The sequence below is a fragment of the Cryptotermes secundus genome, unplaced genomic scaffold (genome assembly GCF_002891405.2).
Source record: "Cryptotermes secundus unplaced genomic scaffold, Csec_1.0 scaffold401, whole genome shotgun sequence".
In the NCBI taxonomy this organism is placed as follows: Eukaryota; Metazoa; Arthropoda; class Insecta; order Blattodea; family Kalotermitidae; genus Cryptotermes; species Cryptotermes secundus.
In genome coordinates, this window is record NW_019731223.1 from 242,344 (window position 1) to 267,930 (window position 25,587).

Below are 25,587 nucleotides of genomic sequence, written 5' to 3' on the forward strand. Positions count from 1 at the left end.
GTGGGTCCTCTAGTAAGTAATAAACTTATTTACTGCCAACTGACTACTGACTGCTCCTCTACGGTCAAATGCAAGCTGAACTGTTCTCGGCAACTTCCAGAACTTAACTGTCTGGTCAAAGTCAAAGCCAAAGTCACATTGCGACTGACGGTCGGTCAGTCAGTCAATCTTGGTGTCGAGGCCAATCTGAGGCTTGTGACCAGATATTTATTACTGTTTGACAGTTTAGGTCTGATCTTTTCTGGTCTGAGTCTGAGCCTTATTTTACGACCGACGGTCAGTCGGCCAGTCTGTCTTGGCAGAAAGCGCCAATCTGAGGCTTGTGACCAGATATTTATTACTGTTTGACAGTTTAGGTCTGATCTTTTCTGGTCTGAGTCTGAGCCTTATTTTACGACCGACGGTCAGTCGGCCAGTCTGTCTTGGCAGAAAGGACCTATTTGGGTCTTGCGACCAGATCTTTATTACTTTTGACAGTTACGGTCTTGTTTTTTGTGGGCGCCCTCTCTGACGAGAGGACGGGTCTGTCTCTTGTATATGCTGCTGGTCCTTGCCAGCGCAGTCCTTCTCTGGTCCGAGACCCTTGGTACTCGAGACCATATATTACTGTCTCAAATTTGTGACTTCCCTTTTCGTCGCCTCCTACGACTCGCAGGGTCACGGTGGAGGTATTCGAACCCGCCTCCACGCGGGCACTAGCCTGGTCCAAGTCTAAGTCACATTGCGACTGACGGTCAGCCAGGCAGTAAATCTTGGTGTCGAGCCCCACAGATATTAATTACTGTTGAACGTTACGGTTTTTTTTTTTTGTGGAGCGCCCTCTCTGACGATAAGACGTGTCTGTCTTCTTTGCATGCTGGGCTTTTATAACCTGGTCTCAGACGGAATAGAATGCACCATCTAGGAGCCTTTGGTCTTGGCCGCTGTCATTCAACGAACTCTCTGCTGTCTTTCATCTCCGGGGAAACGCATTTGTTGCTTAAGGTATTCCTAGGCAACAGCCAACAGTTATTGCGTTTCCACGATGTATACAGTTGTCGGATTCCTGACACGCGACAATATTATCGCGGGTTAAGGAAAAGACTGATCATGCATAGAATATTAATCGTGAATATTACCCTTCAGTATAAGACTGTGACTATGCGATAATTATAACTGTTCCTTTCAGGGCTTATGATTCTCACTAAATCGCCTTCGGCCCATCCTCACGTTCCTCTTCCTGGGATCTACTTTGCCACTTATATCGTGTGTGCTCTGTTTTCTGCACCATAGCACGTAGCACCAATAAACTATCTACATACACGTAACCTGCCACTTTCAAAACTGGGCTGAGTTAAGCCATGAAGATATAAGAAGAAATTCCAGCTATCCGCCTACCGGCCTAGAACACGGGTGACATAACACAGAACATCACTATATGAACATCGGAAGTCATGTACGTGAATCATTTATATAAACAGAAGAGGACTCATAGATATTTTTATTTATTTACATTTTCTTGTTTGTCCTCATTTGAGGAAAAGATTTTTTTATATAAAACATACAGGTAATGTTAGCGACTCAGCAGATGACAGTGCGTAGCACTGAAAGGCACAACTGCAAATATACGGAGATAAAACAGATTATTATTGTAAAACAGAGATATTAATTTAGTTTCCTTTCTTTTTTCTAAAGAGCCATACGATTAAAATGTACGGAACTATAAATTTATATGTTGTTTATTTGAGGATATACACTGGTGAATTGTTCTTGTGAACATGGTACTGAACCTTCTGGTCCAATGAAGGCAGAGAATTGACTAGTTAAGTGACTTCTAAGTTCTCGGCTTAAGGACTTTGCTCTGTAAAAAGAGTTATGTGACGTATTCTTCCCGCTCAGTTTTCTCCATTAATTGCATATGTAACATGCCTATAGCATTTCATAGTCTTCTTAGCCAGCGGTGATTGGTGAGAGCACACACATTCATGGGGAATATGCGTACATACTTCAAAACATGAAAATTTTATGTTATGAACAGTAATCAAACACAGATATGTTCGCGTTCTAAGTGGGAACTTAACCCGCGACAATGTAAGCAGAGACAGAAAGCCCTTCGTTTCGACTATAGTTCTCATAGTTTTGGGTCTAGAGTCCCATTACGCCTAAGTAGACAATCGGAGATTAACGTAGCCAATATGGCCGAAGTGGCGTCCAGACAGAATCACTTCCTGCGGCGTCGTTGGGTCGTACTTACAGAACTGCCATAAATCACAGCGGAACAGTGCTGTAACATTTGCCTTACCGGGCCGATATCAATTTCCATTCCATCACTCGCGTAGAAGAAGAAGAAGAAGAAGAAGAGGAGGAGGAGAAGGAAGAAGAAGAAGTCAACATAAATCAATCCTCTTCCCGGACTTTTCAAAGACAGGGCAGCAGTGCTGACTGCAGAGGGGGAAGAGGGAAGTCAATTAGGAAGTTCCGCAGTTCGAATAATTCATACATCAGCGAGCGAAATCAGAAGTCCTTCACGAATGAAAGGGAGGAAATATCAAACAATTCTTGTTCTTACAACTCTTCTCTTTACATAATCTGAAACCATAATTTTTCTCTCGTAACAACAGTCGTTAGAATCCGTATCTTTCTGTTCATATCACTGACATCAAAACAAATCTTTATTCAAACTACAAGAATACGAGGCTGTTATTAGCACTGGCTTTGCACTTCGTTGCATTTTCCAGTTAATGGGGAGCCCAGATACAGATTACAGCTACACGCATTTCGGTTCAGACTTATGGGTCAAAAGTGAAGGTATGTAAGAGACAGAACTCAGCCAAGTGACACGCAGGATAATGAAGCCAGTATTCACTGGCTCTGGTAACACTGATCTCTTTTGACACTTTCTTCTTTTCCTTATACGAGTACTTTTACTCTTTGTCCTTCTGTTCATTCCATACATTTCATGTATTTTTGTAGGCACAATACTCGTAGATCACTGTGGTCGCGGTGCAAGGGCCAAGAAGGCCCAACCCTCATACATTCATGAAGAAAACACTGAACAGATTTCGATTAAATCTATTACACGGACATTTAACATGAGCACAACAAATAATAATGAAAGTGTTTTGCCATTTAAATTCAGATCACATTCCGTAATGAAGAAACAAACACAGAACTTTTAAATTGGAGGTCTGTGACTATGAAGAATACTGCGATGTGAAACAAGTGGCCTCCTACCTCGCTACATGACCTCACATTCCCTAAGACAATAGACTCAGATTAATATATTTCTCATAATCGAAGAGTCCTACCTCCTGGAATATAACGCCGTGTTGTCGGTTGAAAGGTAATAGATATTCATTCGAAACGTCGGTTGATTTTCAACGGACTACACAGCGTTATATCCCAGAAAGTAGAACTCCTACTAATCATCGCCTCAGGCTTCGTATAGACAAATGAAAGATATTTTTATGCCCAATGCCGTATCATAGTTCAGGCAATTAGTCGCCGGCTTCTCACCGCAGCGGTCCGGGCTCGAGTCCATGTCAGGTCATGTGGGATTTGTTGTGAACAAAATGACACTGGGGCAGATTTTCTCCGAGTACCTCGGTTTCCCCTGCAAATTCTCAATCCACCGACTGCTCCACACTCATCATCATCATCCGGGGGCTGGTACAATAGGTCAAACAGTGGCCGACGTACAAAGTGGAGTCAGTTTCACCCTACCCCAAGAAACTAATATAAAAACTAAACTACTTTTATCCCTGGCACATATTTCTCTAAATCTTGTGGATATCGAGGTCATTATTAAAAAAATTCTTATGACGTGTCGTCATCATCAACAGTAATCTGTCAGACGACAGGTCCACAGTCTCTTCCAAAACAATTCCTCCACTTAATGCGATCTAGTGCTTTCTCCTTCAAATGACAGTATCCTCTTCTGTCCCCAAGGTCATCCAGCATCTTCTTACGTCTTCTTGTGTCATAGGCCGAAAAATTTTTGACTGATTTTGATCGCATTCTATACCGGGTCCTTGTATTGTATTGGAGAGGGTGGGTTTCCCCATGCACTTAGACCAACTGATACCGGGTCCTTACTCATCCTAAATACGTATCCATAAGTGAAAAATATTCTGCCCCTTCATCCTTATGCCTGTCCACTCACCTGCCCGCCTACTTCAGTCTCTTACAGGAGAGCAACGAAAGTTAGCAGCATTCACGGACTGAAGACAAAACAAGTAGTAATGGAGCTAACGTGCCAGAACTGTTACGTTTTGCCTACGTTTCATAACTTATAATGTACTTTTTTCACTGTTGTGTAAGGCGACAAAGTCTGCTGAAATCATGTCTTTGTGTCTAGCTCCTGTTTTCGCACCACTGAAGCAAAAAACGAGTTTTCATGTAACGTGGTATTAACATCTTGCCACTAGAAGTTACCTCAACTTGAAATGTTAATTTACTGCTTATCAGTGATGACAAAGTGGAGACTGTGGGAAACTCCTAAGTGACAATGATAACACGGACACAATTCTGTGTAGTAACAAGTTAAGAAATATTAAGACTCAGGCTACTGATTTCGACAATTGTACACTAACATAGTGGTGAAGTTATATCGATACTCGAATTTCTGTTCGATAGCGATAACTGATGGACAAATGCATCAAAATGTATGATAGGCTATATCAAGAAATATAAAGATAGAAGGATATTTACAAATTCTATGTACATTTTCTCTGTGCTCAAAATTGGGCAGCAAGATGGTGACGGCGCGAAACGTTGGGCTTATAAGTAGTTACTAGAGGATTCTGACGATGGTGTATAACACACAGAGATATCGGGGTTTCGGACTTTATCCATCGTCCTGGTTTTTAAGATAACTAAGAAAAACGCGACGTTTCGGAAACTGGATCTCTTTCCTTCCTTAGGTGAGGTAAAACACCTATTCTGTTGGGTCCCTCAGAAAGAGCTAGCCTCAATCACTGGTCACCTGAGGGAGGAAAAAGATCCAGTTTTCGAAACGTCGTGTTTTTCTTAGTTGTCTTAAAAACCAGGACGATGGATAAATTCCGAAAACCCAATATCTCTGTTGGGCTTATAGCTCATCAACTTAAAGTTTAATCAAAAGTCATAGAGTGGAAAGCACTTAAAACATGGATCACTAAACTGTTAATTATGCACAATTATCGCTCGCTGAAACATTTCAAGAAATGTATATGACATATTCTATTTCAAGAACTTGTTACTTCAACAGCTGGGACAGTGTCGTCGTGCTCACAATTTCCGACCGGCAACATATCAGGATCCCGTTATTTCAAGATAAGCATTTAATCTTTTGAACCACAGAGGTCATTATCAGTACCACATGCGGCTCTCAGAAAGATCAGCCGTTATTTCCCTAAATATCATTAGCTGACTAGTGTTTGAAATGGAGAAGCAGTGTGTTTCCTGTTAGAAAGGAACTTAATTTTCGGATCACAGTGGCATCTAAGGCATGAAATGTGTTCGCCCATTCGAATCCCACTCAAGGAAAGGATGTTTGCGTTTGTTTTGTGTTTGTGTTGTCCTGTGTAGGTAGAGTCCTTGCGATGGGCTGATCCCTCGTCCAAGGAGTCCTACCGACTGTCTAAGCTTAAGAAACTGAAGTGAAACGAAGAGTTTCACGGATGCCCTACGCTCCAGGTGGGAGAAACACGAATAAAGATAGATACATAGATTTACATCAGCTCAGATATCAGAGGTTTAAGATATAAAGCTTTCTGCACCAAATGATTATACGTGTAACTGTTTGGGTTTACATAAAAGCAAATTATTGAAATCGCCTTTTCGATGCGGCAACATCTTTGGCTCTCTTGTACAGCAGGCAGTATACGCAATCTTCCTTAGGCGAACAGATGTATCTTGAGAGGCGAGCGGTGTGAAGAGACATAAAAGGAAAGGAAGGAGCCGGCATTGCTTTATAAAATTAACTTCCGAGACTGAAAAATTTTCGACTTAAGCTGGAGCGCCATGAATCACTTGTGCTAACTGATCCTCACTAACAGACGCTACGGGAGAACGCTGTAGTTGAATCACGATCTACAAACTACGTGGCTTCAGACCATTATAGAGAACATAACTCACAGTAGCCCCAGACCACTCTCCTTCCTTACCGTGGCTCCAGGAGCTGCAAAGAGAATGCCGTGGTACAGACGCTACATTTCTTCTATCATAAGGAAGAACTTTAAACTAACTAACCAACCAATTAATTAACTGAACCAACTCCATGGAGCAGGGTCCGTCTTCAGAAGTTAGCATTTGCTCAGCTCAAGAAATATCTCGTCCTTATGGGCCCCGAAGGCTAATTGCCGTGTTCTCAAGAGTCCTCCAATTTCTATCGTGATTAAAATGAATCCCACCTAATCCCCGTATGATTCATTTTAATATTGTAGGATTTAAAGTTCTCACGGCGGTGTTTATGAAGACGCTTAGCTTCTGTGATATAACACCGTGTAGTCCGTTAAAAGTCAACCGACTATACAGCGTTATGTCCCAGAAAAGAGAACTCTTCATTTTAAAATTATCCTCTCATCTACGCTTAGGTCTTCCAAATGATCTTTTCCACTCGAAGTTTCCTATCAAAAACCTGCAAGACGGGGCGACTGGCTACGGGCTGGACGACCGATGGGTCGGAGTTCGAGTCCCGATACGCTCAAGAATTTTCTCTTCTTCACATTGTCTGTGGTCCACCCAGCCTCCTCTCCAATGGGAACTGGGGGATCTTTCTCCGGGGGTAAAACGGAAGGGGCGTGAAGCTAATCACTCACCTACAGCTAGTGCCGATGTCGAGAATATGTAGATCTATACATCCACTCCCCCTGCGCTTTCATAGCATAGTGCTTAATTAGTTAAGCACAGGGACAACTTTACCTTTTGCAAAGTGTAATTCCTGTTTTTAAGACTACGTCGAGCTGTGATAGAGAGAGCACTTTCTTCCATATAACCCGCAGACAATTTCCCCACTCCGTTTAAAAATAAAATTTATTCTTTGTACCTATATAATTCACACAGTCGAGTTCAATAAAAATAGTATAAAGTTACACCAATTATTTCTTCATTAGATAGAACGCTAGCATGCACAGATACCGTACTGATGTGTGCTGAATACCTTTGTCTTCTAATTAGTCTCTTTAGCTACAAGCCCAGTGAAGTCCCTATCTACTTCCATTAATTTAGTCTGCTACACCAAAGGCACAATTAAATCCGACTCAATGAGATGAATGCTACTAACAATACCTAATCACTCTACTGGTGACAGCCATTTTGGAACAAGTTTATGAGTACAGGGCGGGCCAATGCAATACTTTCAGAAAAGTGTGACTCACTGAAATGGAGCATAAAATTCATTCGTTTGAAAGAAAGAGTACATCCGGTGGAACAAATAGAAGATTTTGCTTTTTCATTATTTTACGCTTTCTTAGAACCCATGGCAGTCAGCCCACTCTTATTTCTTACATAAAAATAATCTCACGAGATCACCGTTTTTGTCTGTGATTGCGTCTGTCCCTGGGGTTCTGCGTTTCTTTTTTTCAGGTTTGACACAGACCACCGATTTAAAAAATAACTTGTATTCACCTTATGCCATTCAATGTCATCCTAACGGCGTATTTATTTATCAAAATCAGTAATAAAAACATGGTGGGCGAGACACTCATGACAATTTAGGGTAAAGCAAAGTTGTCCCTGTGTTTAATTAATTAAACACCACACAATACACACAAATGGGGGAGTGGAGGTATAACTCCAACAATCGTGGCCTCCGCCCTAGATGAAGATGAGTGGTCAGCTGCACGCTTCTGTCATTTTACTCGAGAGAAAACAGCCCTCCGGTACCCATTTGTATAGGAAGCCGGGTGGCCCCAGCCAGCCTGGATGCTGTAGAGAAGAGAAAAATCTTCCACACCTCGCCGTCCAGACAGTACAATATTATTCAGACGAGCTTAACGCTTCAAACAGTTGATACAGTGCGTACTGGTAGCTTAGATCCGTCACCAGGAGAATAATTTCTTGAGCGCAATAACGCTATTTCGGAACAACAGATCTGCAACCCCAATAAACTTCTCCTTTTTCCTATAACGCATTTTCATGACGATTATAACGTACGTCAATTAACTGCGGTCTAGAATTCTGCTCGTGTGGTTGCAATATTCCACCATCAGCAACCAAAATCGATCGCACTTATTAAGCGCGTGAAGTGATATACAGCACAATCAGGGACCCGGAGTAGTCCGACCGGGTGTGTAGAAATGACTTCCGCCGTCACATTTCTGCTTTATTCGCGCAGAGCTCGCGCCCGATTTTCCAACAGCAATGACTAGAAAGGGTCTGGGCCATTCTGAGGCATTGTACTCACATTATTAAAATATAAGAAATCTTAAATCATCTAAACTGAATTTTAATAAAGTTTGGAGTATTTAAGCACACATAATGCATAAGAACGGCTTTATTCAAATAAAGTTGTTTCACTAGAGCTTGAAAACAACTTATAGCAAAACTCCTGCCTCACAAGCAAGGAAAGATAAAGTAATGTCATGTTTAATGGAGTTTGCGTGTGACTCATAAGACGGGTTTTAGATAGGATGGTTGGATTTATTGCACCGTATACATCCAGAATTCGGGACTACAGGCAATGCAGCGCTATCACTGATTTACACACTTTACAGTTCACAGTCACACACGCATTAGGACTTCACTAGTCATGTCCTGGCAACGGGTTTATAACCGTCTCACTGTAACTTCAAATCAAACATGAAATTTTCTTTGGAGAGTGTAATTCAATTCTTGCTATTTCTTCTCAGTCGCCTTCGACTGCCATCTCCAGAACTTGACACAATTCTCGACATATCAAACGACTTTCTTCGTCCTTTTAAAACGCCTGGGCACGGACCATACAGAAAACACTGCCTCAATTGCTAAAAAGGTGTAATTATTAATCCGGGGTCTAGAAATAGACGTCCTATTGTTGAGCGCATTTTCGTCCGCGGGAATGTGTTTATCGAGTCGTTGCCTAGCAATGGGTATACACGTCAAAGTAATAAAAATGTAAAACATTTTAAGCCTAATTTGTTAAAGTGGGCCCATAACTAAGTATAATAAGGACACGACACCTCATCTAGGAAAGTAAGTTCAATTCATCTCCGGGTTTGTGTTTAGGGACTCCAAAGGCAATGTAACAATATTTCCGAATGTTGTAGAATTAATAGCACTTTAAGTAGAGTAATTGTTTCTTCCGTAATTTTAGCGTAGTTTGACATCTTTTCACATTTTATAACGAGCTTCAGTAAGTAAATACTTTCTCGGTGAGCTACAGGTGATCTGTAATTCTAAGAGAGGGGACAATCTTGTTTTGGAGACAGTCCAGCAGAGAAAATCGTTTTCCTTAAGGCCATATATTATTTTGAGGTTAGGAGTGGGAAAAATCTGAGCATAAGTTACAAATTTCCTCACCAGAGGTGCTATTCTCAGGTAACAACAGAAAACCATCTCGGTGAAAGGTCCGAGGATCTGCGCAGTTATACCATTATCAGCCGACAGAACATATGACAAATTAGGCTTACCATTCATCCAACTTGAGAAACCGTTCTTGTCACCTTCTCTGCCTTTAGATCAAAAACCTAAAGACACAATAATGCGACGCGTATTTGAAATCGATAGTAATCTTCCTGGGGGGTAACGCACGGCCGGCACGTAAAGCTGACCTTACCGCCATCTGTGAGCCAATTGTCTAAAGAAAATGTGGGAACTTCGACGTCTCAAAACCCTATGGGCCTTCACGGCCTGTTACAGGGATGGCTTTACCCTTTTCTTCCTTTTTAGTAACAGATCAATATTTCTCACGATTATATTAACACAAGGATTTACCCAGAAGTAAAATCAACTGCAGCATAAGGGATCACATTATTTTGAGTATTAAAAATGATAATAGATGGACTGTGCGCTGTCTCATTTAGAAAGTAGGAAATAAATAACTTCGCCGACAAGTGGCGGTCGTTCGGTCGGTATAGTTCGCTTGAGGACTACAGGTCAAGGANGGGTTCGATTCCTTTGCCACCAGGTTTTCTGAATAGTAGTGGGTCTGGAACGGGGTCCACTCAGCTTCGTAAAGATAAGTGAAGAGCTATTTCAAGGATATAGCGGCTCATGTCTTCAGAATTGAGATTAACGGCCGTGGGAATCCTTTGCGCTGACCACGCGACATCCTCTATCCGCAAAAGTTGGCACTAACTTCGCCGACAAGTGGCGGTCGTTCGGTCGGTATAGTTCGCTTGAGGACTACAGGTCAAGGAGTTTGTTTGTTTGTTCTCTAGCAGATAATACGGTTAAACACGTTCACTTTCCGCATTACGAGTAATATCACGTTTAACCGGTTGGAGGAAAATCATAATCAAGAAAAAAATATTAGAAGCTGACATGAATCATAAAGATCTGTTGTTGTCTGCCATACATGTTTAGAACAAATTACATTTATTCATAAAGTTTTGTATGGTTCGAAGGTATGCGTAAAAGCGAGGGGGAAGATATGGCCGCGGTTTCATGACAACAGCTGCGTCATGACCGCAGTGTAGCCGCAAACAAATGACTGTAGCCCTACAACAGTGAATACAGCTGATTCCATTTACCGCGCTCTTCATTAGAACTTGTGCGTCTGAACTATATAATATCACTTCTACATAACTCGAGCAGTAATGGCGTGATTCCATATTCTGTTGCCTGGAAGGAGGCGATCTGAAGCCGATGAAAAACATAATTACTTCTTTGAAGCTTGAATTATATTTAAAGTTTGTATTCCTTTCCCAAAGCAAGGACACGAGTACCTACTACAGAGCTGAATTTGTGCTCATAGAATTACTGGTACTTTGGACCTTTACCATCGCCTGATATTCTAGAAAATAGAAAACAAGACGTTTCGGAAGTTGGATCTCTTTCCGAAATGTTGTGTTTTCTATTTTCTATAATATCGGACCACAGAAAAAGTCCAAAAACCCAATAATTCTGTGTGTTACACAACATCGTCAGAACACTTTAGAATCAATCTCCGCTGTTTAAGAAAACAAATTGTTGTTTATTCTCAGAACTTTAAGAAATGTATAACTGCATTCCATGGGAAAAATTCATAGTCTTTTAAGGTTAAGGCAAATGATACATATAACGTGTATTGTACTTTAAAGAGTTAATAAAAGCTATCTAGGGAAAAATTTCTCTCTTCTATTGACTCACAAAATAGAATGTACTGTGTTATTACTAAGCTAGTGATGATTACTAACGGAAGAAACCGTCTTAAAGGCACGCAAATAATCATACCTTCTAAGTGACTGCATGAAACTAAACTTTCGAACATGCCAAGAAATTAAAATCCGTAAGTCACAATTTATCTACATGAAATAACTCAATCGAAAAAGCTAAGTTTGTAGAATCCGAAAAAATTAACGAAACAGGAAAACGTTCATTTTTATTCTGCATTACTCATTCGCCATGATTTATTGTGGACAAAGCAGATATTTTCTCACGTAGAAAACAATTCTTCCTCCGCCATTGGTAGACTGGAAGTCAGAATAAGTAGCTGATAAGTGATGCTACAGATACTTATAGACTGGGCAAATTGTATATGAAATTAATGACGGACTTCATTCAGGTTCTAAGAACTATAAAACTGCTGCAAGACTGTTCATGGATTTCCCAATTTTAGTTGATCTTGTAAACTAGAAGTGCTGAAACCAAAGTCTGTAGATCTTAATCGCGTCTATATCACATTCACCTTCAACCATGTAAATGGCAGAAATATATTCCTTCGAAACATTGAAGCCCACCTATCGGACTATTAAAACAGTTATATAAGCTAGAAAATTACGAGTTTATGAGAAATTCATTCAAAATGTTGGTTGTGTTTCCCCAATTTTTACGAAATAAACAAATTATGCGGACTTTATGTATTACATTCCATACAAGTCTGGCCAGTATTTCTGAAGTAAGGAGTATTTGAACCTACTATGGTCCAACAGACAAACGTGAACTTCCAAAATGTATTCACTTTGTGCAAAGAAGGACAGAACGTGAGATTGTAGGATATGGAGAGAATGCTATTTTTATTTATGTTCATTTAAGCTTTCTTATTGCTAGTGGGGTGGGACTAAGTTCCTTGTACTGCGACCACTTCTGGCCTATTGTACCAGCCCCAGATGATAGGTGAGGGTGATTGTGGAGAAATTGGTGGAATGAAGATTGGCAGGGGAAACCGAAGTACTCGGAGAAAACCTCCCCCAGCGCCACTTTGTCCACCACAAATCCCACTTGATCAGACCCGGGATCGAACCCGGGCCGCCGCGATGGGAAGCCAGCGACTAACCGCCTGAGCTATGGCGCGCCCTCTTCATTTAGCTTTCTCAAGACGCATTTCAAATAAAACAAGTGAAATGTATTGGTTAGCTCTGATGTTGCAGCTCCCTATTTACCCGTACTTAGCCAGTGATACTTCCACCCCTCCTCCCAGTAACAAACTCTCGTACTGAGCAACTACGATTGCTTCAAGGGTTACTGCAATTTCCTCGGCCAGCCAAGGGTAGCGCTGAGCAAGTGTTCAACATTGTTCAACCAGATTGGAGGGAGCGGCAATAGATATGTGTCCGAGCCCGGAAAAATTTAGGGAACAAAATTTGTATCTCCCTTCTGTAGGAACGTTTTAACCACGTGAATTTAAATGATTAGTTGGATAAATTGTAAGAGACACAGTACGTACATTCGAAAGCAAACCATGGTAGACATATGCATGAATATCCTCCTCGTTCATCTGAAAACACTCTTGAGTGTCTCACTTTCTTTTCTTCTAGTTCATAAAACGAAGAAATGAAATGAAATCAGTACCTTGCTATTAATCTTACGCTGTGCAGCAGAAGGTACATAAAGGCACCGCGTGCAAGAACATTTCTTTTGCTTCTTCGGCCGTTCAGGAATAAGTTAAAATACATTTCTTCCTCTATATCATTCAAACACTGACGATGCCAGTGTTTCTCGTAGATGATACCTGAAATTTATTTTTGTACTTTCTCTGAAATTCTGTTCACATACACTGCCTGAGTGAATTGTGTCTTTCATAGCAAACATTTGTCTTTTATAATATGAAGCATCATTATCCAGCCCGGAGAGTGCCGGTCTAAGGCATGTAACATCCTCTCTGAAGAGAGGTTGGGTCTGTCGTTTACAATTGCTGCTGGTCCTCGCCAGCGCAGTCATTCTCAGGTCCGAGTAACGCGGAACTCATGACCACATTTTACTGTCTCAGATTCGAGACTCCCCCAGCCTGGAGGTCCAGGTTCCCGTATTTATATCCCCCAGGAAGAAGGTGGCCCGGTTATAGCCCCAGGCACTGCGTTCCCTTTTCGTCGCCTGCTACGAATCGCAGGGCTACGGTGGAGGTATTCGACCCCGCCTCCACACGGGATTGAACTCGAGTACTTCTCGGCTGGTGTCCTCGTTTCATAACCCCCTGGCATGGATCATATAGAGAACACCGTCTATAACAGTTCCTCTACTGTCGTCCGCGAACTCATTACCATGGAAACCTCTTTGTTTCGTGGTCGTTGCCTAGTAACGGGTATACGCGTTACACTATCATCTGTTCTGTCCACTGATGATGGCAGAAGTACAATGAGCCATGGATATTTCAATGTGACAAAGTCATATTATTGCCGGAGGACAGCACCTCTGGCGAGTAACACTGTAACTATTGCTCAGATGTTGCCCCTTCCTAACCTCAAAATAATAGATTGTCTTCAAGAAAACGTTTCTTTTCTGTTGGATCGTCTCCAAAACAAGGTTGTCCCCGTCTTAGAATTACGGGTCCCCTTTGGCCCACAGAAGAAGATTTCTGTAGCTGAATTCTCTGATTTACCCGGCTCCTACTCCTTCATGTGATGCAATATAATTCTGTGTTAACGTCTATGCTTTCCGAATACTGGTTTTTGCAGTTTTATTAAAAAAGCACTGCAGGAAAGAATCTTTTAATGTTGTCGTCTAACGGTATTTATTACAGAAACTATGAGAAGGACATTTCGGTTACATTTAAGGTGCGAAAGAAAACCACAAACTTTCTTCGCTGAGTGGCTTTCGGTCTTACAAAAATAGACCAAAATTTATTTCACGCGGTCACAAAATATAAATGTAATAAGAAATCTAACAGATCATTTAAATGACCAAAAGATATACTCTTCTCATAGTACTCGTATATACAGGTTCATGATCTTCACTTTATCTTCCCCTCTGCGCTCAGTGGTAGGTCTGTTTCTGTGAGACTTTTCTTCAGAAATGTTTAAGCATTTCTCATTTTTTTCCCAGCGCTAAATGCGACACATGTAGACAATATTTTCTACACCAAAGAGCACCAGCCTAAGGTTCGTCTGAATAATATTTACAATCCACTTTCTACGTCATAAAACAATGGGCCTCCAGTACTGTTTACTCCGAGCATAATAAAATTGTCACTGTGCTTAACTAATTAAGTACTACGCTATGAGGGCGAATGAGGGAGTGCACGACGCATAGATCCACATTTTCTTGACCTCGGCACTTGGAGGTGAGTGGTCAGCTTCACTCCCTGGCCACTTTACCCCGGGGGAAAAGCCCCAGTACCCATTGGAGAGGAGGTTGGTTAAAGCTCCCAGAGCCGGTTTGAACGACGTAGAGAAAATTCTTGACACTACCAGGACTCGAACTCCGACCCCTCAGTCGTCCAGCCCGTAGATTATGAGCATAATAGGAAATATATAAAACACTGTGAGAAAATGCTGAGTTAAAGAATGTTAAAACACATGGTACATACTGTGACATGTTGCGCAACGGAGGACACCCACCTCCCCAGCGGTACGTGGCGGTAACGTAGCGCTCGCGTTAGTATGGTAATAGGCGAGTCCCTGCCCCGCCACTCTCCCCACGGTGATGTAACGCGCAACGCGCGGTGACGCGGCACCACTTCCTACTGTGACCTGGCACGTAACAGGCACACACAGTATATTAACTATTCTTCATTTTAACTTATACTTTATTGGGTGAAAATATGATATAAGTTTCGAGGTATCAAAATGTCTTCACCAACACGTTGTTCAAAAATATTACTCATCTATATCGGCTTAACAGACTGAGAAACCGATGTATGCAAAATATTAACATATAAAACAATAAAACAATATCGTCGTATAAATTCAGGTGCTCCAAAATGTAAACTACGTGTACTAAAGATTAAATAATGACCACTAGGAATGTTGTGCCAAAATATCCATAATGACATAAATGAGCATATTTCCCTTTGAATTGGGGGCACGCGTTAACGTAGTTAGTTCAGGCACTGTGCTACAAACCGAAAGGTCTCGGTTTCGAGTCTCGATGTCATTTGATTTTTTTTTCAATTATCCTAATCCTTCCAGCCGCAAAATGGCCCTAGGATCGACTCAGCCTCTAACAGAAATGAGCAGCCGGAATCTTCCTGGGGGTAAAGGGGGCCGGTGGGTAAGGCTGACAATCTGAACGCCGTCTGCTAGCCGATTTCTAGAAAATGTGGGAGCCTCGACGTATCACAACCCTATCGGCCTTCACGGCCTGTTACAGGGATAGTTTTATATTCTTTATTTCCAATATTATATTTAAGCACCCTGTTGTACTCCTTACAACTCCGTCTTCAGCGAAACCATATATTATAGGTCTTTCGTTTTGCTCTCCTGTACACACTACATGTTTCGGCCATAAACGGCCATCATTAGGTGTATTACTCACGTATCTGTCACACTGCACTTAGTTTAACATTTAAAATTTAAAAACACAGGTTTTCTTGATTGTTCTTTTCGTCGTTATTACCAAAATGTATTTGTTTGATGTCTTTGTTATTTACACACGTCAATTTTGATTTCTTTGAATTAGCACTTATAAAATCTTCAGTTCTAATTTTAAAATCTTTTCCAATTTTCCTCTAAATTTAAAATTTAAAAATGTCAGGGTTACTTGCCCTATGTCTATAGTGCTGCAGCGGCTACTTCTTGTATCTAGTACCGTACCGGCATTATTCTGTGTAGTCTCTCTGTGTGCGTGCCGCTGCTTGTCTTTACTACGTGTGCAGACTGCAGACTCAGTCTGCTTTTACCGATTCTCACGGTCTATTCGCTTACGAATTTCTTATATTTTTCCTTCTACCCTGAAGATGGAGGCAATACATTCCTCCGAAACGTCGGTTAACACCACATATACACGGCGCCAAATCCCAGAAAACTGCTTTCTTCATAGTCACCGCCATGAAAGCCTCAAATCTTACATAGATTTTTGGAAGTTTCATTTCAAAGGACGAAATTTATGATATAACATCGTGACTTTTGCGGGACGTGTTCGGCAAAGTTTCATCTATTCTACGAACTAGCGTACGTCTCTTCTAGCACAAGCAATCTCTCCTATGTATGAATACCGAGACTACGTTAAAAATATAATCTAGTCACTTCACAATGATGATGTAACGTCGTACGTCACAAACTAATCAAGACGCATCCTCATTCCTATAGTAGATGTGGTAAAGTAGTTTTGAAATAAGACTGCTGAATGTTGCAGGAATTAATGGCTGATCGAACAAGCAATTGGGCCAGAGTTTGGTGAAATGCTGATGGTGCACAAGTGTGTTTTTTAAGGGGGAGTAAGTAGGTAAAAAAAAGTGTGACTATGGGGACACAAAATCGGGAGCAACCAATGGACAGACAGAATCGGTGGGGGAGATGAAACAGCACTTGAACCTCAACGACAATCTATGGCTACTGCTTGGTAACCACCAGTTTCTTGAACACCGCTGATTCAGCTAGTGTGAGTGGTTGGAAGAGCTGAGTAGGAACTATAATAAAAAACATAACAGGCTGCATACATGACAGTTGGAATATGATATTGCTTACGTACATATCAAAATTATTATAATGAGTGAAGAATGTGGTGTCTTACTTAGTGATTACAATCCGGAAAGGGCGGTAGGTGAGACAGCGCTCGTCAGAGTGCACTAATTTAGGTACCTTTCCCCACCAATGACCGTAGCGTCCAGGTCATCCAGGTTGCCATGAGCTACAGACGTTTCTTCCTGGTGTTCCTTGATGATATGATATGATATGAGTGCCGGCAGTGGGGTGAACACTGGTCAGGCTTTCTATTCTTTTCCTCCGTTTCTCCCACAGATAGGACATTTAATTTATTACAACTGAGTAATTCATCTGTAGTCCTAATTGTTCGGTTTATCTAAATATGGAATGAAAATAGAAAGTTTTATTTTCTCGATTCAAATAAAGATTCAATTTTGTTCTCGGAATTGGCTGTGCATATTACGTATCTCATAAGCCACAGTAATTATTAATTTCTTATGTGCAGAATGAGGGAGCAGATAGATTCTATGTGTCAAAAATTGTGCTTTCATATGAGTGTCGTTGAAAATAAAATACAATTTTGTTCGTGCTACCAGGAGAGTGGTTGCAATTCCATATGACCTCACTTCAAGACCAGGATTCACCAATGCTAATAACTTTACTGCTAACCCGAAAACATCAACTCTCCAGTATCAACAGAGATGATAATATTCTAGAAGCTTGGTTATAAATAAAACAGATGAGAAGAGGAACAAAGGATGCCTTTCAAGAAATACACTGATCTAGCTTCTGAAATAAAACGAATGGGGATGCTTGCTTGCAGAAGTAAAAGCTCCGCTATTATTTCTTTAAGAAACAGGTTTAGGAGTGAGCTAACACACCGCAGCGACACGGAACAGCGCTGGGCAGGAAGCTACACTCTCGACAGTTTGCATAGCAGACATTCTCAGAGCTGGGTAGTCCTCAATTTTGTTATTAAACTTACAAGCACAATAGCGACCTCCGTAGTCTAGGGGTAACGTTCCGACCTCATGACTCAAGGTACGCGGGTTCAAACCCGGCGGAGGTCGTGGAATTTTTAATGGCGGGAAAATTCAGGGAACAAGTCCTCCGGGAGGGACTTCAAGCCGTGGGTCCCGTGTCGTAGATTTACGGCACGTAAAAGATCCTCATGTCTCTAGGAGACCTCTGAGCTAAATTTGGCAAAAAAGTTTCCCGCCCAAAGTAGTTTCCAATGCCTCCGGTAGATGGGGAAGTATCAGGTACCACTGCCAGAGGAGGGGGGACCTCTCTGACAGAAATGGACTAAGTATTAGATACCACTGCCAGTAGAAGGTTGGAATCTCGCTGGCAGAAAGGGGCTAATAGTGAGCACCAGTACCGGTAGGGTATGGAGACAGTAGAAATTAAAAGGGGGACGCACAATGGACCAATAACTGGTCTAAGTGCATGGGGAAACCCACCCCCTCTATACTCAATACTCAATACAAGCACAATGCTTTTATCTGGATGGACCTTTTTCAAATTATTTGCTCTTACATGTCCCGGAATACTGTAGAACACCATAAGCTATATCTCAAAATTCAACATTTATGTTGCGATGTTTGCACGCGGCACGACGTCCTTCATCTGCTTTACAAACCATGCACTATGTAGTTCAAGCAATTTAAAATTCCATAATTGTGATGCCATGTTTGCAGAAAACATAATCCTAACTTTAATCTTGTCGCTCACAGGTTCCCTGAAATAGCCTATCCACTTTATACCTTACCTGAAACTATGAATTTAATATGATTATAAATAACACTGACAATTTTCTGTGACACTTTCCAAGTTACGAAGTAGATATATGGCTTTCAAACGGATATTAGCCTACTTCTTTGCATACCATTGGTATGTGTAATTCTCAGTCATGTCATCTTTTGACGTTTTAAGGTAACAATCTGCAGCATTCATGAAAATTAAATTCTATATTTATCACGAATATATTCTGCTAGACATCTGATGATGTAAAGGGTTCAACATTAAGCAGAATAAAATGCCGCATTCTGCCAATACTGCGCCTTCTAGAAATTTCAGTGGCCGCTCTTACCTGCATGTTGCATATCTTGTACCGCACGGCTTCGCCTTTGCAGCCCGAGGGCGAGTTACAGCGTCGCAGTTGATATGAGGCACCCCCATCGCAGGTACGGGAACAAGTGCTCCAGTCGGACCAAGGGGACCACCCAAAATCAAACCGACCAGCTGACGCACGGCGATCAGCTGTTGGTTGCTGAAACAAGAAAGTAATAATATTGTGAAATGTCCGATGACAGCTGAAATAGAGAATCCAGAAAATACATCCATTGCTAAGCAACGGCACGGTAAACACGTCTCCGTGGTAACGAATAACCGCCCAAAAACAGAGGAATAGATAGAAGCGGTGTTTCCTGTGCGGTCCGTGCCAAGGCTATACAAGGAAAAACAAATGGATTGTTTTAGCCATCGAAAATATGAGTTACCGTCATGGGTTAGGTGCGAGGGCGTCACCAGCCAGCGAGGAGAGGAACAGTTGAATGCTGTCGGAACTTCGGCGTTTGTTACAGAGACGTACTTACAGGAATGTATATGGCGTAAGATAGTGGCTTATCTTCCGCTTTCGACATTGAAACACAGTGCCACAGGCATATGCGTATGCAATCACAGTTTGATCAATGCATAATAGAGATCGTGGCTATGAGTATATATATATATTCTCCTAGGGAACCAAATTGCAATCAGAGTACTAGACAATTATGAAATCAGCTCCAAATTAGACACAGGGGAATTTAAGAGATAAAATTTTAGATGAGCTATCAAAAGCAGGAGCTGAACGTTCACCTTAGTACTCAGATCCGCCTAAGGTATCTCAGAAAGGGACGCTAGATGGGCCACCTAGGACGGCATGAGCATAAAATAATATAATTAACGTACAGTCCACACCTGAACGAAATAATCGAAAGGATTCCTTCAAGAAACATCTGTAAAAAGAACTAGGGAGCTACTAGACGTAAATAGGAACCAGATGAAAAAAGTGATAGCACTATCTCTATGGCACTGTCACTTTAAGCGAGAAATATTAAAACTGGACTGGTAAATAGCCTGGCCTGCGAAAGATGTCGTGACAAAAAGCGCCTTACATTTCCCATGAGACTGCGAGTTTCTAGATGAATAAAGGTTTAGTCTCGCCTAGGAATACATTTTACGGAATTAAGTGACAATAGTAAGGACCCATTAAGCAGAATACTGAATCACTGAACCTTATCCTGAGGCAAACTCCTAGCGAGTTCCTGTACCATCATGCAAAATTTGGTTGAGATTGATCCAACGGTGTGGTAATTTATAGAGAATAAATATGCAAATAAAGCCAACACACATTCTCCTTTGTAGCGACAGAGATGGTTTCATTTAACATACAGTCGCTTAATCTGCATGACGTAGACTGAAAGACCCGCCAGTGAATAATGAACTGAAGATCATGCGAAGGGAAGCAATCGTGGCCTGATTTCGGTTGCTAACTTATCATTTGTCTCGAGGGTCTGAAACAATGAGAAGTGTTATGATACCTCCAGAATATGACTCAGTATTGCTAACAGCCCTAATAATTTCGTATATATTTATCATTTCTTTTATCGTGCATATGAATAAGAGAAAATGGCGATGTTATGGACATGCATAAAATGCAGAGAATTATTTATTATGTAGGTATGAAAATATTTCTTGAAAGTAACGACACTCAGTTTTGCCACAACAAATAATAAGAAACAAGATAATATAATTTTGCATGTGTATGTGGTCGCGGAATACTCCCACACGCACATCTGTTATTCTCGTAAATCTGCCCCATACAATTTCTCATATAACCTTTCATCACGAACGGTTGGTAGAGCACGATTATTCATTAAGATGAGTGGCTACATTGAAATCAATATTTCAGCGTTTCGCTGTGAAAGGCTTCATTTGATATGGCCTACTAACCTCAATTGTCTGCAACGACTGATTTAGAATTAAGGTTAATCACAGAAAAGGAAGGCGTATTACATATCTCAACAGCAGCAAATCTTTAAAACAAGTTGCGGAATACTGGCAAACCGGAACATTTTTGGCGAGTTCTCTCGCTTTTTTCTTTTAACAATATCTGGAATTGTTAAGACTTATGGAGAAGCACGTAGAGCATGAAACATGTACTGAATATTTCTATCTTCCGCTTAAAACCCATTTCGCCCGGATTAATATTTAGCGAGTTAAAATCGAGATGCAGACAAAGATGTGAGTATTAATGCAAGTTGTCCGGTGTTGCTGCCCAGTGTTTATATAAACTCAAATAAATAGTTGCCATGTGGAATATAACGCCAAATATTCCTCAGGAAGTCAAATGATTTTGGGGAGAAATATTTCTTATTCAAGGCTGAAGAGTAAGCGAAACAGGAAACCAGCATGAAGCAGGCAGCAACCAAACCTAACCTAACTCTCCAGCTCCAAATATGGAGGCGATATTTTCCTCCGGCATTACATCAAAGAAGACACAACTCTTTTTAACCACCGTTGTGAGAACTATAAATCTTAAAAAAAGTTAGATATTTCGACAAATTTCAATAAAACATTTCCACGTCAAATTTCGTGAATATTTCCTTATCACGAAAACGGGAATGTCATTAATTTTCGTCTAATATGTTTCTGTTCTTGAGCGCCTTAGTTATCATACGTGTAAATTTTCTGTATAGAATTAAAATACAACGTAAAATTAAAAATGGAAGCCGAGATAGCTCAGTTGATATAGTGATGGGCTACGGTCTGGACGGCCATGGTATCTGGATTCGATTCCAGGCAGGGGAAAGAGATTTTTCTCTTCTTCACACGGTCCCAACCGCATCTTTGGCTCACCCAAGCTCACACCCAGTGAGTTTCGGGAGATTTCTTACGAAGAGTAAATCAGTCTGAGCACGAAGCTAAGCGCTCACTTCCATTAGTACCGAGTGCATTAAGCCGTACATTAACATTCCTCGTATGTCTTCATGGCTTGGAGCTTAATTAATTAAGTACAGAGACAAATTTACCTTTACCATTTACAACTGAAAATGTTCGGTTTGCCTACTTTTAGGCATACGTAGGCCTATTAACAAAATCAGCACAATTCGCACCAAATATCACAGTCAGTTGGTGATCCTAAAATCTAAAGGTTCTTGATGATTGCGTATATTACCAGGCAAATGCACCAATGCACTTGGTTTTGTTCGCTAGGCTTTTAGCATAAATTTCTACCTCCTTTCTATCATAGTTCCAAGCATGTGCGTGATTTTATCACAATTGTTATTGCATATTTTCTTGTTATGTCCCGCAGAATTAGTCTAGCCTCAGTTGAATAAATGGCTGTAGTGAAGCCGACACGGGCTTTCCAGTGATTGAGGTTAGTTCTTTCTAGCCTCAGGACGGAAAGAGATCCAGTTTCTGAAACGTTGTGTTTTCTAGTTTCTAGGATACTGGACAATTGACCAAGTACAAAAACCCTGCAATTCTGAGATAGTACTGCTGCTTCTTATTCTAGAATTTATGGGTTCAAATCTTTGACTGGAGACTGGCGGTCATGAGGGAAGGTTTTCATTGGTTTTCCTCAGTCCCTTCAGGAAAGTACCGGGATCAACATCATCTTCAAGGAATTGATTTGTTACTTCATCCTGCATTATCAGAGATATCCTAGAACTGGTTCTGCCACCTTCTCACTGGTTTTCTCCTTCGATTTTTCCCCTTGATTTCAAATTAGGATCCGGTCGCTTCCTTCCAGATCCGCATGAATTCGGAATTCAAGTAAAAGTAACTTCTGACTCTGTCCAGTGAGTTTAGCTTTGATACAACCTGTCTGCATCGGCAGTAAATTGACATGCAGTCCAACAAGGCGTTAGAAAGATCAAAGAAGCGACCTAAGATACAGTATACATGCGTTACTGCAAATCGTGTGGTTGGGTTCAGTATTTACCTGAGAAGGGTGCAAAGGCAGACAAGCCGTGTGATCTCCTTAAGAGGGGAATATTGCCTCAGGATGTTTCGTGTCCATCAACGTCATCTGATCACTTTTACAGTCCAGTATTCAAACATGGAGAATATGCCACACTGTGAAACTGGGGAAATCTATTACAGAGAGGAACAAATCCATTTTTCTTACTTTCTATAAGTCGTGCCATGAGTCAGAGGGAAATAATAAAGAAAGTATAAAAATTCTGCACCACGGCCAGATAAAAACTGACACATGTGTACACTCTGACAGCTATACGTACAACACACATGCCCTTACTGTCAGTTGTGTTGCATGATAGCAAGGGGTTCCTGTTACAGCAGTTTATAAACCCCGGGGGTAACGACGCATTCTAAGAGGCAGTGCTGACCTTGAGGAGAGCTGATACTCTGTGAAAGAGTTGGGCTGGGTACCTGAAGACGCGCGACATAACGATACATATCAGCCGTAACTACTGGTTCGCTTGCTGGATAGAATTTTCACGTTAAACATTTAACAAGGTATGCGGGGCGCACCCTGTCATTAACGGTCAGTGGCGATACAGAATCTAGTGGACAGAGTTGCTAACAGAGCGGCTGCTTTCACTCAGCGTGTCCACTTAATATTCTATCCATAGAAGATTAGAATGCCGATCACAGTGGCCGCGAGGTCTAAGGCATGTACTGTCTTCGCTCGCTCGAACTCTAGGACCGCGGGTTCGAATCCCATTCAAGACATTGATGTCGGTGTGAGTTTTCCTGTATTTGTGTTTCTCTGTAATTAGATAGCGGCCTTGCGACGGGCTGATCCCCCGTCCAAGGAGTCATCCCAACTGTGTATAAGATTAAGAAACTGAAAAAAGGCCAAGGTGTAACAAACTGACTGTAGATAGATAGATAGATAGATAGATAGATAGATAGATAGATAGATAGATAGATAGATAGATAGATAGATAGATAGATAGATAGATCAAAATATTTGAACCCATGAGAGAAGAAATAACAAGTGAATGCGGAAATCAGAATAAGGAGCTCCATAATTTGTACATTTCATCAGAGATGAGTAGGTTGATTAAACTAAACTGGATAGAATGAGTGTATCATATAGCACGCATGAGACAGATGAGAAATGCATACAAATGCTTTGGCCAGAAAACTTGAATGGAATGAACCATTTCTGAAACCTAAACAGAGATGGAAGGATAATATTAAAGTGGAAATGGAAACAACAGTGTGGCTGAAAGACAGTGACTAGTAGGTGAAACAGATCGTTCGGAATTGATAAGATACTGGGGCTTTTCTGACCAGCTGAGCGATTAATAGGGCTCTGCTCCATGGAGCTGGGTATTTGAGCTGGGGCACGTATAAACAAAGTGAGAGAGACTCTCTGTTATTAGCTGCGACCAACACAGTGGTTCAGTAATGAGCAAGTTAATAGCGGACGACCTATCGATCAGACACACAGCATCTGCTTTAATACAACGGAGCGGTAGTCGGCTCACAGGATTACGGTGAGGGTGGCACTTGAACAGCGAAACAATTGGTCCTGCTGAAGAAGATAATCAGCTTGGCTTTCAAACAGATATGTCTGCGAATATCATTAATTTGTTTGTTACCTTTGATGTGGTACTGGCTTGTTCCTTAGTTTGTCTAATGATGCTCTGTTATCAACGGACATAGGGGCCTATAATGTTCAAATATATGTGGCAGGATGGTTATGAATCGTGACATTCAAGGGAGCAGTTGCGGGCTATTTTAGAACTGGCCTAACCAGTATATAGCAAATTAGTTAAGCGGATGAATTACGGAAATATAAAATGCAAAAATATAAATATTATTTTTTTATTATTTATTATTGCTAGTGGGGTGGGACTAAGTCCTATCTTTCTAGATACATTTTAATATTTATTGCTAGTGGGGTGGGACTAAGTCCTATCTTTCTAGATACATTTTAATATTATCTCCAATTTACGTCTAGTTCTTCCTAGTGGTCTCTTTCCTTCTAGCTTTCCACAAAAATCCTGCATGCATAACTTACTGACAGCTTCTTTAAAAATACTACAAATAAATAACATCTTGACTGTCGGAATTTCCGGGATTATTCGGGTGAATAATATGAAAATATTCCCACCGATGATGTTTCCAGCTTATCGTGGTGGTGGGGTTTGAGTGCTCCTGAGACCTATGCTGACGGTAGCGTAGCTACTGGTAGAGTTACCCATGCCGGACAGGTCAAGGGGTGGGAGTCAGACGAAAAGGGATACCCTGATCTTCTAGGTTGGGGATTGGGCGTGTCGATAACAACTTCATACCGTAAAAACTAAATCGTTTAGAAACCGGACAATCAGCTTCGAATGGAGGGATGAAAAATAGAGGAGAACAGAGGCAGATTGTTCAGGAGGCCAAAGCTCACTCTGAGAGGGGAAAGAAGGAAAGGATATCATCATCATGGCGGTATTTGTCCCTTTCTCTTAGGAACCAAACATGTTCCCTCCAACTTGAGTATCTCCGCCATGTTGTACCTTCCGATTATGCCCATTATTGATTAAGCAGCTTCTGGTTCCATTTTATCATGCACTAGTGACTAGACACGGGGTTTGGGTTGCTAATTGGAATTACTGGACTCTTGTAACTCGTAACTGCCAGTAGGTCTAACAACCTCACTGATCTAGACACTTCGCAAATCACACACACACACACA

General features: G+C 41.2%; 1 protein-coding gene across 15 annotated transcripts in view; it reads right to left on the bottom strand.

The window, feature by feature from the left end:
* LOC111866505 (protein madd-4) overlaps positions 1–25,587 on the bottom strand; it is a 669,679-nt gene that overhangs the window by 175,240 nt on the left and 468,852 nt on the right. For all 15 annotated transcript variants that reach the window (XR_004513226.1, XR_004513225.1, XR_004513224.1 and 12 more), the window contains exon 5: positions 18,973–19,152. Coding sequence is in view for 11 of the 15 variants with exons in the window: in XM_033752289.1 (XP_033608180.1) it covers positions 18,973–19,152 (180 nt within the window). In the remaining 4 variants the exon portion in view is untranslated. The remainder of the gene's footprint in view (positions 1–18,972; positions 19,153–25,587) is intronic.